At 43.0% G+C, this 15473-nt stretch overlaps 1 protein-coding gene across 1 annotated transcript; it reads left to right on the top strand.

The window, feature by feature from the left end:
* The first annotated feature begins 1516 nt into the window (after positions 1–1516).
* Positions 1517–1915, top strand: LOC127914852 (acanthoscurrin-2-like). Its single transcript, XM_052492601.1, has one exon. It carries the CDS (start codon positions 1517–1519, stop codon positions 1913–1915), a length of 399 nt encoding a protein of 132 aa, XP_052348561.1.
* Positions 1916–15473: the final 13558 nt, after the last annotated feature.

The following is a 15473-nucleotide window of genomic DNA, read 5'->3' on the forward strand; positions in this document are numbered from 1 at the left end:
GGGAGTATCGGGGAGGTGATGTCGGAGGGTGGATTTCAGATTAAGAGAAGGGTCTGACTGTTCTGGTGCAGTCTCCCTGTTTGTTCTGGTGCAGTCTCCCTGTATGTTCTGGTGTAGTCTCCCTGTTTGTTCTGGTGCAGTCTCCCTGTTTGTTCTGGTGCAGTCTCCCTGTTTGTTCTGGTGCAGTCTCCTGTTTGTTCTGGTGCAGTCTCCCTGTTTGTTCTGGTGCAGTCTCCCTGTATGTTCTGGTGCAGTCTCCCTGTTTGTTCTGGTGCAGTCTCCCTGTTTGTTCTGGTGCAGTCTCCCTGTTTGTTCTGGTGCAGTCTCTCTGTTTGTTCTGGTGCAGTCTCCCTGTTTGTTCTGGTGCAGTCTCCCTGTTTGTTCTGGTGCAGTCTCCCTGTTTGTTCTGGTGCAGTCTCCTGTTTGTTCTGGTGCAGTCTCAAGGTTTGTTCTGGTGCAGTCTCCCTGTTTGTTCTGGTGCAGTCTCCCTGTTTGTTCTGGTGTAGTCTCCTGTTTGTTCTGGTGTAGTCTCCCTGTTTGTTCTGGTGCAGTCTCCCTGTTTGTTCTGGTGCAGTCTCCCTGTTTGTTCTGGTGCAGTCTCTCTGTTTGTTCTGGTGCAGTCTCCCAAACAGTTCTGGTCCCCCTGGCGTGATATGGAGGGGATATATGGGATCACTTGAGGAAGAGTGGTATTCTGTACTACAGATGAGAGGGGGGAGATCATGTACGGATCGAAAGGGTAAGGAAGATGGAGGTGTGGGGACGGGGGAAATCATGGAGAGAAGGGGTAAGGGAGATGGAGGTGTCGGGACGGGGGAGATCATGGAGAGAAGGGGTAAGGGAGATGGAGGTGTGGGGACGGGGGAGATCATGGAGAGAAGGGGTAAGGGAGATGGAGGTGTGGGGAGGGGGGAGATCATGGAGAGAAAGGGTAAGGGAGATGGAGGTGTGGGGACGAGGGAGATCATGGAGAGAAAGGGTAAGGGAGATGGAGGTGTGGGGACGGGGAGATCATGGAGATAAGGGGTAAGGGAGATGGAGGTGTGGGGACGGGGGAGATCATGGAGAGAAGGGGTAAGGAGATGGAGGTGTGGGGACGGGGAGATCATGGAGAGAAGTGGTAAGGGAGATGGAGGTGTGGGGACGGGGGAGATCATGGAGAGAAGGGGTAAGGGAGATGGAGGTGTGGGGACGGGGAGATCATGGAGAGAAAGGGTAAGGGAGATGGAGGTGTGGGGGGGACGGGGAGATCATGGAGAGAAGGGGTAAGGGAGATGGAGGTGTGGGGGGGGACATGGAGAGAAGGGGTAAGGGAGATGGAGGTGGGGGAGAGATCATGGGTAAGGGAGATGGAGGTGTGGGGACGGGGGAGATCATGGAGAGAAGGGGTAAGGGAGATGGAGGTGTGGGACGGGGGAGATCATGGAGAGAAGGGGTAAGGGAGATGGAGGTGTTGGGACGGGGAGATCATGGAGAGAAGGGGTAAGGGAGATGGAGGTGTGGGGACGGGGAGATCATGGAGAGAAGGGGTAAGGGAGATGGAGGTGTGGGGACGGGGGAGATCATGGAGAGAAAGGGTAAGGGAGATGGAGGTGTGGGGACGGGGGAGATCATGGAGAGAAGGGGTAAGGGAGATGGAGGTGTGGGGACGGGGGAGATCATGGAGAGAAGGGGTAAGGGAGATGGAGGTGTGGGGACGGGGGAGATCATGGAGAGAAGGGGTAAGGGAGATGGAGGTGTGGGGACGGGGGAGATCATGGAGAGAAGGGGTAAGGGAGATGGAGGTGTGGGGACGGGGGGAGATCATGGAGAGAAGGGTAAGGGAGATGGAGGTGTGGGGACGGGGAGATCATGGAGAGAAGGGGTAAGGGAGATGGAGGTGTTGGGACGGGGAGATCATGGAGAGAAGGGGTAAGGGAGAGATGGAGGTGTTGGGACAGGGAGATCATGGAGAGAAGGGGTAAGGAGATGGAGGTGTGGGGACGGGGGAGATCATGGAGAGAAAGGGTAAGGGAGATGGAGGTGTGGGGGACGGGGGAGATCATGGAGAGAAGGGGTAAGGGAGATGGAGGTGTGGGGACGGGGAGATCATGGAGAGAAGGGGTAAGGGAGATGGAGGTGTGGGGATGGGGGAGATCATGGAGAGAAAGGGTAAGGGAGATGGAGGTGTGGGGACGGGGGAGATCATGGAGAGAAAGGGTAAGGGAGATGGAGGTGTGGGGACGGGGGAGATCATGGAGAGAAGGGGTAAGGGAGATGGAGGTGTGGGGACGGGGGAGATCATGGAGAGAAGGGGTAAGGGAGATGGAGGTGTCGGGACGGGGGAGATCATGGAGAGAAAGGGTAAGGGAGATGGGGAGGGGGGAGAAGAGAGAAGAGAGAAGGACTGAATGGTTCCCATGCTGTGTTTGAGGTTTGTGAAATATATTAAAGTGTGTCACACTGTCAAGGTAGAGGAATGGCCAGTGTTGGAACAGACAGTGAACTGGAGCACAAGGCCCAACTCATGTGTTTACAAAACACTAGGAACATGACATAGATTTACCAGGTGAATCCAGCTGAAGGCTATGATCCCGTATTGATGTCACTTGTTGCAGTTTTTTTCTGAATTTCTAAAACACAATTTCTGAAACCTTGCTCCATTTCCTGAAAACATTAAACACAAAACCTTCAAGCACCATTTACATGACCTCTGTGTCACGCCCTGGTCTTAGTATTCTGTCTTCTTCATGATTTTGGTCAGGCCAGGGTGTGACATGGGTGAATTATGTGTTTTGTCATGTCTAGGGGTTTTGTAGATTAATGGGGTTGTGTTTAGTATAGTAGTCTAGGTAAGTCTATGGTTGCCTGGAGTGGTTCTCAATCAGAGGCAGGTGGTTATCGTTGTCTCTGATTGGGAACCATATTTAGGCAGCCATATTCTTTAGGTCTCTTGTGGGTGATTGTTCCTGTTTCTGTGTTTTGCACCAGTTAGGACTGTTTTCGGTTTTCCACGTTTTGTATAAGTATATTGTTCACGTTATTAAAGATGTTTATAAATAACCCCGCTGCGTTTTGGTCCTCCTCTCTTTCACCAGAAGAAAACGGTACCACTGACTCCTCTCGCAAAATGAAACATCGCCTCAAAACAATTTTACCTGTGTTCAAAATCAAACACTGCTCTCAAATCATAAACAAAGTGATCTAAATTATATACACTCTCAAGCAGTCAGTAAACAAAACACATGAAAAATAGGAAAACACATTGTTCAAAACATACAATTCTCAGGGAGAAGTACCTTTTTAATTTATTTCTGTCATTGTCTTTTGATGAACGAAAACATGTTCTATCATAGAAGCTCAAAATTGATCAGAAATTACTACTCTGCTTTGCTCTTTGCAATTTTGTTTTTTGTTCTTCCTCCTCCTTGTACCCCTATTTTTACAGTACTGTACCCTGCATCTCACAAACTTGTCCTTTGTCTCTGTGATACTGTAATTCTTGTTCTTTGATAATATGAACCTGCAACCAGTTAAAATCTATTGAGCAGTCAGTACTGTTCATAAATGGAAAGCACAATGTTCAGGGCCATACAATTTGTCCATTGTACAGTATACAGCCTACAATGCACTGTACTACAGTATACAGCCTACAATGCACTGTACTACAGTATACAGCCTACAATGCACTGTACTACAGTATACAGCCTACAATGCACTGTACTACAGTATACAGCCTACAATGCACTGTACTACAGTATACAGCCTACAATGCACTGTACTACAGTATACAGCCTACAATGCACTGTACTACAGTATACAGCCTACAATGCACTGTACTACAGTATACAGCCTACAATGCACTGTACTACAGTATACAGCCTACAATGCACTGTACTACAGTATACAGCCTACAATGCACTGTACTACAGTATACAGCCTACAATGCACTGTACTACAGTATACAGCCTACACTGCACTGTACTACAGTATACAGCCTACACTGCACTGTACTACAGTATACAGCCTACAATGCACTGTACTACAGTATACAGCCTACACTGCACTGTACTACAGTATACAGCCTACAATGCACTGTACTACAGTATACAGCCTACAATGCACTGTACTACAGTATACAGCCTACAATGCACTGTACTACAGTATACAGCCTACAATGCACTGTACTACAGTATACAGCCTACAATGCACTGTACTACAGTATACAGCCTACAATGCACTGTACTACAGTATACAGCCTACAATGCACTGTACTACAGTATACAGCCTACAATGCACTGTACTACAGTATACAGCCTACAATGCACTGTACTACAGTATACAGCCTACAATGCACTGTACTACAGTATACAGCCTACAATGCACTGTACTACAGTATACAGCCTACACTGCACTGTACTACAGTATACAGCCTACAATGCACTGTACTACAGTATACAGCCTACACTGCACTGTACTACAGTATACAGCCTACACTGCACTGTACTACAGTATACAGCCTACAATGCACTGTACTACAGTATACAGCCTACAATGCACTGTACTACAGTATACAGCCTACAATGCACTGTACTACAGTATACAGCCTACAATGCACTGTACTACAGTATACAGCCTACAATGCACTGTACTACAGTATACAGCCTACAATGCACTGTACTACAGTATACAGCCTACAATGCACTGTACTACAGTATACAGCCTACAATGCACTGTACTACAGTATACAGCCTACACTGCACTGTACTACAGTATACAGCCTACAATGCACTGTACTACAGTATACAGCCTACACTGCACTGTACTACAGTATACAGCCTACAATGCACTGTACTACAGTATACAGCCTACAATGCACTGTACTACAGTATACAGCCTACAATGCACTGTACTACAGTATACAGCCTACAATGCACTGTACTACAGTATACAGCCTACAATGCACTGTACTACAGTATACAGCCTACAATGCACTGTACTACAGTATACAGCCTACAATGCACTGTACTACAGTATACAGCCTACAATGCACTGTACTACAGTATACAGCCTACAATGCACTGTACTACAGTATACAGCCTACAATGCACTGTACTACAGTATACAGCCTACAATGCACTGTACTACAGTATACAGCCTACACTGCACTGTACTACAGTATACAGCCTACAATGCACTGTACTACAGTATACAGCCTACAATGCACTGTACTACAGTATACAGCCTACAATGCACTGTACTACAGTATACAGCCTACACTGCACTGTACTACAGTATACAGCCTACACTGCACTGTACTACAGTATACAGCCTACAATGCACTGTACTACAGTATACAGCCTACACTGCACTGTACTACAGTATACAGCCTACAATGCACTGTACTACAGTATACAGCCTACACTGCACTGTACTACAGTATACAGCCTACAATGCACTGTACTACAGTATACAGCCTACAATGCACTGTACTACAGTATACAGCCTACAATGCACTGTACTACAGTATACAGCCTACAATGCACTGTACTACAGTATACAGCCTACAATGCACTGTACTACAGTATACAGCCTACAATGCACTGTACTACAGTATACAGCCTACAATGCACTGTACTACAGTATACAGCCTACAATGCACTGTACTACAGTATACAGCCTACAATGCACTGTACTACAGTATACAGCCTACAATGCACTGTACTACAGTATACAGCCTACAATGCACTGTACTACAGTATACAGCCTACAATGCACTGTACTACAGTATACAGCCTACAATGCACTGTACTACAGTATACAGCCTACAATGCACTGTACTACAGTATACAGCCTACACTGCACTGTACTACAGTATACAGCCTACACTGCACTGTACTACAGTATACAGCCTACAATGCACTGTACTACAGTATACAGCCTACAATGCACTGTACTACAGTATACAGCCTACAATGCACTGTACTACAGTATACAGCCTACACTGCACTGTACTACAGTATACAGCCTACAATGCACTGTACTACAGTATACAGCCTACAATGCACTGTACTACAGTATACAGCCTACAATGCACTGTACTACAGTATACAGCCTACAATGCACTGTACTACAGTATACAGCCTACACTGCACTGTACTACAGTATACAGCAGCCTACACTGCACTGTACTACAGTATACAGCCTACAATGCACTGTACTACAGTATACAGCCTACAATGCACTGTACTACAGTATACAGCCTACAATGCACTGTACTACAGTATACAGCCTACAATGCACTGTACTACAGTATACAGCCTACAATGCACTGTACTACAGTATACAGCCTACAATGCACTGTACTACAGTATACAGCCTACAATGCACTGTACTACAGTATACAGCCTACAATGCACTGTACTACAGTATACAGCCTACAATGCACTGTACTACAGTATACAGCCTACAATGCACTGTACTACAGTATACAGCCTACAATGCACTGTACTACAGTATACAGCCTACACTGCACTGTACTACAGTATACAGCCTACAATGCACTGTACTACAGTATACAGCCTACACTGCACTGTACTACAGTATACAGCCTACAATGCACTGTACTACAGTATACAGCCTACAATGCACTGTACTACAGTATACAGCCTACAATGCACTGTACTACAGTATACAGCCTACAATGCACTGTACTACAGTATACAGCCTACAATGCACTGTACTACAGTATACAGCCTACAATGCACTGTACTACAGTATACAGCCTACAATGCACTGTACTACAGTATACAGCCTACAATGCACTGTACTACAGTATACAGCCTACAATGCACTGTACTACAGTATACAGCCTACAATGCACTGTACTATAGTATACAGCCTACAATGCACTGTACTACAGTATACAGCCTACAATGCACTGTACTACAGTATACAGCCTACAATGCACTGTACTACAGTATACAGCCTACAATGCACTGTACTACAGTATACAGCCTACAATGCACTGTACTACAGTATACAGCCTACAATGCACTGTACTATAGTATACAGCCTACAATGCACTGTACTACAGTATATAATACTAAAAGGGACAAAAATCAAAGGAGTAAACATGTGATCAATGTGCTTCTTCTTGTCTTTGGGCTGGGTCAGGCCAGAGCACTTCATCGACATCAAGCAATATTGTTCCTCACCTATATCACCACAGGCTAAATCCATGGCTTCAGCAGATTTACTCTGGTGTAGGGTTGTCTATCATACACTTTCCATCTCCAAGAGGAGAAAACTCCTCAATCGGATTCAGGAAAGGCAAGTATGGAGGGAGGTACAAGTTCATAAACTGCCCATTGATGTTAAACCATTCCCTTACCTGAGCAGCTCGGTGGAAACTGACATTGTCCCACACTATCACATAGGTGGGAATGGGATTCTCATTTAGCTCTTGACCCTGCTGCTCTTGAACCTGCTGCTCAAATAAAATATCTCTTAGATTGGCAATAAATCTTAGAAGGTGCTGGGTGTTATATGGCCCGAGTGTAACATGGTGATGTAGAACACCATGGTTGCTGATAGCAGTACAGATTGTGACAATGCCACCTCGTTGACCAGGGACTTCAACAATGGCCCACTGTCCAATCACGGCCTCTCCTTCTCCTCTTTGTTAGATTGAAGCCTGCTTCATCGACAGAGATGAACTCATGGGGTCTGTCCAATCACAGCCTCTCCTTCTCCTCTTTGTTAGATTGAAGCCTGCTTCACCGACAGAGATGAACTCATGGGGTTTGTCCAAGGATTCCAAGTCAAATATTGTCTGTGTAGAAATACAATATACTGTATGTAGGATTTTGTAAGTCGTGCAGAGACAGTGCTATACTGTAGAGTACAATTAGGCTTCTGATTCACATACATTGTATGTACTGAAGAGTAATGTCATTCACATAGTATGTGTTAGTACTGTAGACAATCTGGATTACAGTAAATGTTTCTGAATGTACACTTACTTGCACATACTGAGCTCGCAGTTCTTTCACCCTTGGTGAGTTGCGCTCAAAATGTACTCTGTATACTTGTTTCATTCGCATCCTGTTACGATGGAGGACACGGTCAATGGTGGAAATGCTCACCCTGTGGATTCCCTGGAAGTGTGTGTTGTCTTGTATCACTCTGTGTTGTCTTTGTGGATTTCACGTATTGCATTATCTTGAAGGACCATGCCAACTATAACGTCCTCTTGCTCCCGAGTGAATATAGCTGTCCTTCCACCTGCATGTGGCAGCCTTGCAATTCTACAAAAAGTAGTTGTGCAGTTACAAAACATGCAGTACAATACATACAGTGATTAACTTTACAAATGTCTATTGAAACAGCTGCATATAGTGTAGTACAGTAAATTTGCAATTACAAAAATACAGTAGTATCCTGTACCTGTTCTCTTCTCTGAATGTCCTTACTTTGGTGGACACAGAAAATCGGCTCAAATTGGGTTGCACTCTAAGTCCTGCTTCTCTCATTGCCAGTCCAGGGACAATAACATGGTATATAACTGTTGCTCGAATTTCATCAGATATTTCCAGTCTTTGTCTTCCTCTTCGTCCTCCTCTTCCTCTTTCTTGCCCTCCTCTTCGTCCTCGTCGCCTACCTCGCATACGCACTCGTCCTCATCCTCTCACATTGTTTCTTCTATCCATTCTCAGACTTTCTCCTTCCCACCTTCAACAACCTGGTTGCTCTCTCAACTGGCTTATATTGGTTGTGTCACATAATTTGAAACAGGTTAAATCCATTTTGAGTGGTTGTGTTCAATCAATGACATATGTTCTCTATTTGTATTTGATTGTTGCCACTTGTGTTTACCAGTAAGGATGCCATGTGCATTAGAGTGCAGAATGTGTTTGGAGTTTTGTTGAAAAGTCTAAGTGAGATCTGCAAATTGTGTTTTACCATGTGAAATGGTTTTAAGGTACTGACAACAGGCTGCATAATTAGCTAAATGAGTCCAGGCAACTGAGAACTTTGTTCAGCCAAATGGGTTTTAGTGTTTTAGCAATTGAGAACAACTGTAAATCCACTTCAATCAGTGGAGATGAAGGGGAGGAGAAAGGTTAATGGTTGAATCCTTTTTTAAATGTTTTGCCCAACTCCCAAATCTAACTGCAGGTACCTCAGGACCTGAAGCAAGGATATGCATATTCTTGATACCATTTGAAATGAAACACTTTGAAGTTTGTGGAAATGTGAAATTAATGTAAGAGAATATAACACATTAGATCTGGCAAAAGATAATACAAAGAAAAACATTTGTTTTGTTGTTGTGTTTTTTTCAACATCATCTTTGAAATGCAAGAGAAAGGCCGTAATGTATTTTTCCAGCTCAGGCGCAATTGACATTTTTGGCCACTAGATGGCAGCAGTCTATGTGCAACGTTTTAGACTGATCCAATGAACCATTGCATACCTGTTCAAAAAGTTGTACCAAGACTGCCCAAATGGTCGATTAATATATTTTCAAGTGCACTTTCCTCAAACAATAGCAGGGTATTCTTTCACTGTAATAGCTGTTGTAAATTGGACAGTGCACTTGGACAGTAATTGACAATAAGTTAAGCTTCCTGCTCACATCAGATATGTCTATGCCCTGGGAGTTTGTTGTCGTTGTTACTTACAACCTCATGTTAATCACATTAGCCTACATTAGCCTACATTAGCTCAACCATCCCGCGGGGGGACACCGATCCCATAAATGGCGTAATTTAGTGGGTTCACCGGTTTGAGTGTGTCAAGAACAGCAACGCTGCTGGGTTTTTCACACTCAACAGTTTCCAGTGTTTATCAAGAATGGTCCACCACCCAAAGGACATCCAGACAACTTGACACAACTGTGGGGAAACATTGGAGTCAAAATGGGCCAGCATCCCTGTGGAACGTTTTCAACACCTTGTAGAGTCCATGAGACTGACAAATTGAGGCTGTTCTGAGGGCAAAGGGGGTGCAACTCAATATTAGGAAGGTTTTCCTAATGTTCCTAATGTTTTGTACACTCAGTACATACTTCTATTACTACTGCTGAAGCAGTGTACATATATATATATATATGTACACCACCGTTCAAAAGTTTGGGGTGACTTAGAAATGTCCTTGTTTTTGAAAGAAAAGCTCATTTTTGGTCCATTAAAATGACATCAAATTGATCAGAACGTCAGTGTAGACATTGTTCATGTTGTAAATTATTATTGTAACTGGAAACGGCAGATTTGTAATGGAATATCTATATAGGAGGACAGAGGCCCATTATCAGCAACCATCACTCCTGTGTTCCTAAGCCACGTTGTGTTAGCTAATCCAAGTTGATCATTTTGAAAGGGTAATTGATCATTAGAAAACCCCTTTGCAATTATGTTAGCACAGCTTAAAACTGTTGTTCTGTTTAAAGAAGCAATAAAACTGGCCTTCTTTAGACTAGTTGAGTATCTGGAGCATCAGCATTTGTGGGTTCGATTACAGGCTCAAAATGGCCAGAAACAAAGGACTTTCTTCTGAAACTCGTCAGCCAATTCCATGTTCTGAGAATTGAAGGCTTTTCCATGTGAGAAATTACCAAGAAACTGAAGATCTCGTGCAACTCTGTTTACTACTCCCTTCGCAGAACAGCGCAAACTAGCTCTAACCCGAATAGAAAAAGGAGTGGGAGGCCCCGGTGCACAACTGAGCAAGAGGACAATTTACTTTAGAGTGTCAAGTTTGAGAAACAGATGCCTCAACTGGCAGCTTCATTAAATAGTACCCGCAAAGCACCTTTCTCAATGTCAACAGTGAAGTGGCGACTCCGGGATGCTGGTCTTCTAGGGAGAATTGCAATGAAAAAGACATATCTCAGACTGGCCAATAAAAATAAAGTATTAAGATGAGCAATAGAACAAAGACAAAGGACAGGCTTTTTCTTATTTACAATGATGGCCAACCGGGGAACAGTGAGTTAAATCCCTTGTTCAGGGATTCAATCTAGCAACCTTTCAGTTAATGGCCCAAAGCTCTAACCACTAGGCTACCTACCACCACTATACTACTACTGCTGCAGCTCTGTACATATACTGTATGTACTACTTCTACTACTGCTGGTGCTGCTCTGTTTACAGTATTTACAGTTTACCATTTACAGTATACAGTCATGCAATAAAATGCAAATTAATTACTTGAAAATCATGCAATGTGATTTTCTGGATTTTTGTTTTAGATTCTGTCTCTCACAGTTGAAGTGTACATATGATAAAAATTACAGACCTCTACATGCTTTGTAAATAGGAAAACCTGCAAAATCGGCAGTGTATCAAACACGTGTTCTCCCCACTGTATATATACTAGTACTGCAACAACTGCTGCTTCAGCTCTGTATGCTGCTGGGGAAAGAGAACTGAAAAAGTCACAAGGCAGAGGAATCAATTCAGCTCACAAATCAAATTAGGATAAAACTTGGAAGAATGTCAGTGGGAGAGAAAGTGTGTGTGTAGTGTAATGTGTATTCTGTCTGTCTGTGTATATGTGTCTGTGTGTGCACGCGGGTGTGCGTTTGTGTGTGCACGTGGGTGTGCATGTGTGTGTGTGTGTGTGTGTGTGTGTGCACGTGGGAGTGCGTGAGCATGCTTTACTTTCTTATGTTGGTGAAAAATGGGATAGTAAAACGCTTTAGATTTCTTTCCTCTGTGCCTATGGCCAGAAGGGAATCTTTCATGTTCATTTGCTCTGCTCCCCAGTGAGTCAGCTCTCTGTGAATCCAACATCAATCAGTTCAATTCATTTTTATGTTCATTCATTTTTCATCACCGCTTTATGTTTGAGCCTGTCATTACACAGGCAAATATACTGACTAGGTAACGGTTACATTAGGCCGATACAGAAAAGAAAATAACTCATATAAAATCCGTTATTAAAATATCTTGAAAACCTTTTCTGAAGTAATATTTCAAAAGTTCAAGTTTTCACAGTTAGTAATACAAACTATAGTGGGCAATGGCTGTATATTTTTACATTTATATATTTTTATATTTAGCGTTTCATTGCTGCCAAAAAGTAGCTTGTCCTTACATTGCTCCTCCGGCATTACAAATACTTGTTCATAGTTCGACGTTGATTTTCAAGTTTAGCATTTTCTGAAAAGTCCCATGTGTAAAAAGAAAATGAAACTGCCAGACTACACAGTAGCCCAACTCAGGGAGAACTGTTTCCAGGATCGGTCTGATTTCAAGTCAAACTGCAATACTCCCCTTTCAAGTGGAGGGAAGATACACCCCAGATCTGGGATAAATTGATTAAAGGGGGCAGTTGACATCGGTGAGGGAGTGTGATTGTTTTTTTTTGTTTTTTTGTTTTTTTTTAGGGGGGTCTTGCATTGGAAGTGTATTGGATTATATATATTATATCACGCCTAGTAAACATAAAGTTCACATGCCGAGACCTCTGAGACTCTAAGATTGAATGCTTTTGAAGTAAAAGCTTGGCAAGGCCGTTTTGGTGATGAATATAGATAGATGGGGTAGTTCACTTATGTGAATGCAGCTGTAAACACAGCCGTCTTACCAAAATGATGCAAACTAAATGCTGAAAGTAGTAGCCTAGTTATTCATGCATGCGAACAAAATTACTGAACAATATATATATTTTTTTATTTTTAAGTCATTGGCTGTATCTCAATGCACTGCATCTGGCTAACGTGTGTCGACCTTCCGTATCTGCGGTGGAAGACAGACCATGATGCATCCTGAAAAAATCTAAAGAAAACGGCTGTAGCATCCGAACGGTTTGGCCTACGGAACTAATATGACCACTCTGCAGGAAGATGAGGACTCTTACGAACACGAGGGTGTCCATTTTGTTCTGTTCTCGTCTGGAGCCAAAAGGAATGGAAGTATGGAGGTCGTTTTGTGCCAACAACAATGTTACTAAATAGGACAGATACTTTCAAAACCTTATTCCTTATGATTCCTTATTTTACTTGATTTCGACTGTCTATCTGGCCATTTTATGAATGTGTTATTCAATTCAATAGATTGTATCTATTTCTATTATGATACATACTGCAATACTGTAAGGGGCGTCGGTTCTTGCTTTGGATTTATGTTTATTTGGATTCAGAGTATTCCAGCCTCTCTCTTCCTATGAAACAGTTGCTTTTAAATTAATGTTTTTAGACGGAAAACTTGGGTAGGATTCTTGGCTAACCTGGGTTGGCACATCTGTTCCAAGATCATCATGAACAGTTAGGGGAAGTGGAGTCATTATCCTCGTAGTAGAAAGGAGGGTAGAGTCTGCACACGGCGCTAGCTGGAGCTCGACAGCATTATTGCTGTTGGTCTTGGTGGTGGTCTAAGTGGTTTAATGCCACAGCTGCTACTCATCACTCTACTTCTCTTTTTGGCTTTGTTTGGGTGCTTAGGCAAAGCCAATTTCAGATGTCCATCGTGGCACTGGTTTGAGCTAGCTAATAACGCTAACTCTTTTTTACACGCTAGCTAAGAAGCTAACTAAACTGTGTAGTGGTGGGTCGTGAGGCAGAGTTGAGTGAATCAGCTTTCAATGGTAAATCACATATTACAGGCGGAGGCGTATCACGCTGTTCACTTAGCTAACCAGAGATAAGTGTTTTTTCCCTCTGCTTTATATGAAAACCCAGAGGAGTCATACCCAACCACCCCTGTGGCTTTCCATAGTCCCTCTGCTCTTTTACACACCAGTATCACTACTTACACACCATCATCTGCTCATCTATCACTCCAGTGTTAATCTGCTAAATGGTAATTACTCCGCTACTATCGCCTATTTCATGCCATTTGAACACACTGTATATAGACTTTCTTTTTTTTTCTTTTGTGTTATTGACTGTATGTTTGTTTATTCCACGTGTAACTCTGTGTCGTTGTTTCTGTCGCACTGCTTTGTTTTATCTTGGCCAGGTCACAGTTGTAAATGTGAACTTGTTCTCAACTAGCCTACCTGGTTAAATAAAGGTGAAATAAAATGAATATCAAAATAAAAAACACACACTGTGCTGACACAGCACAGCAGAGGTTCAGATTTTGTGCAAGCCTGTCACTCAATCATTTTAACATTTTTTGGTGTTTTTACATAAAACTAAAATTTGAGTTTCAAATAATGGGGCTAAGCCCCCTTGTGGAGCCGGGCTCAATATACGCTGATATTCCTGGGATAAAAAAAAATAATCACAGATCCTCTGGAAACTCCTGGATAGAAACACAGGGGACCAGGCTGAGTAGAATAGATCCTCTCTGTTGAGGGGACGGAATGTTTTTAAGAGAGCCGGCATTTCCAGGCCCGAATCTTTCATGCCACTGCGATGTTGTAAAAAAAATATATATATTCTGTAGTTAATTGATTGCAACATATCATCATAAAGCTTTGGTCAAAACTCCTGAATTCATCCAACCATTATAATCAGGGGCGCAGCAAAGCAACTCACAGCCACTTCTCAGAATGGTGCTATATCTCGCAAAATCACTTCATGATTTTGGGCTCCCAAGTGGCGCAGCGGTCTAAGGCACTGCATCTCAGTGGGCGGCGCACAATTGGCCCAGCGTCGTCCAGGTTTAGCCAGTGTAGGCCGTCATTGTAAATAGGAATTTGTTTTTAACTGAGTTAAGTTAAATAAATAAAATATATTAATTAATATTCTACATAACAAACCAATAGCATAGATAATGTTAGGCTTCTGTTATGCCAAAAAAACATGTTTACGTACGTAACATTTTGAATTATCGTGCAGAAATGTTGAATTATTGTTCCCATTGAGACACAACAACAGTACGCTCCAATATGAACAAAATACAGGTGGCTGTGTTTAAGTCCATCTGCTAAAAAAAATTTTTTTTAAACGCAATAAACAGCAGTTAAACTTGTTAATCCTACATCATTCAAGAAGATCAAAATGCAAGGGAGCATTTGCAAGTGATCTGGGGTGGTCGTTTGACCACAGACCCATTACGGACGCAGGCAATGAGGCAGTGATCACTGAGATCCTGGTTGAAGACAGCAGAGGTGTATTTAGAGGGCAGGTTGGTCAGGATGATATCTATGAGGGTGCCTGTGTTTACGTATTTCTGGTTCTAACGGTAGGTTCATTGATAATTTGTGTGAGATTGAGGGCATCTTGTTTAGATTGTAGTACGGCCGGGGTGTTAATTAATCATGTCCCAGTTTAGGTCACCTAACAGTACGAGCTCTGAAAATAGATGGGGGCAATCAAATCACATATGGTGTCCAGGGCACAGCTGGGGGTTGAAATTGGTCTATAACAAGTGGCAACGGTGAGAGACTTGTTTCTGGAAAGGTGGATTTTTAGAAGTAGAAGCTCAAATTGCTTGGGCACAGACCTGGATAGTAAAACAGAACTCTGCAGGCTATCTCCGCCCCCTTTGAAATTCTATCTTGTCAGAAAATGTTATAGTTAGGGATGGAAATTTCTA

This window comes from Oncorhynchus keta, chromosome 34 (assembly GCF_023373465.1).
Source record: "Oncorhynchus keta strain PuntledgeMale-10-30-2019 chromosome 34, Oket_V2, whole genome shotgun sequence".
Classification (NCBI taxonomy): domain Eukaryota; kingdom Metazoa; phylum Chordata; class Actinopteri; order Salmoniformes; family Salmonidae; genus Oncorhynchus; species Oncorhynchus keta.

Excerpts from the sequence above, each read along its gene's own strand:
- LOC127914852 (XM_052492601.1), top strand. The coding sequence starts at position 1,517 with ATGGAGAGAAGGGGTAAGGGAGATGGAGGTGTGGGGACGGGGGAGATC.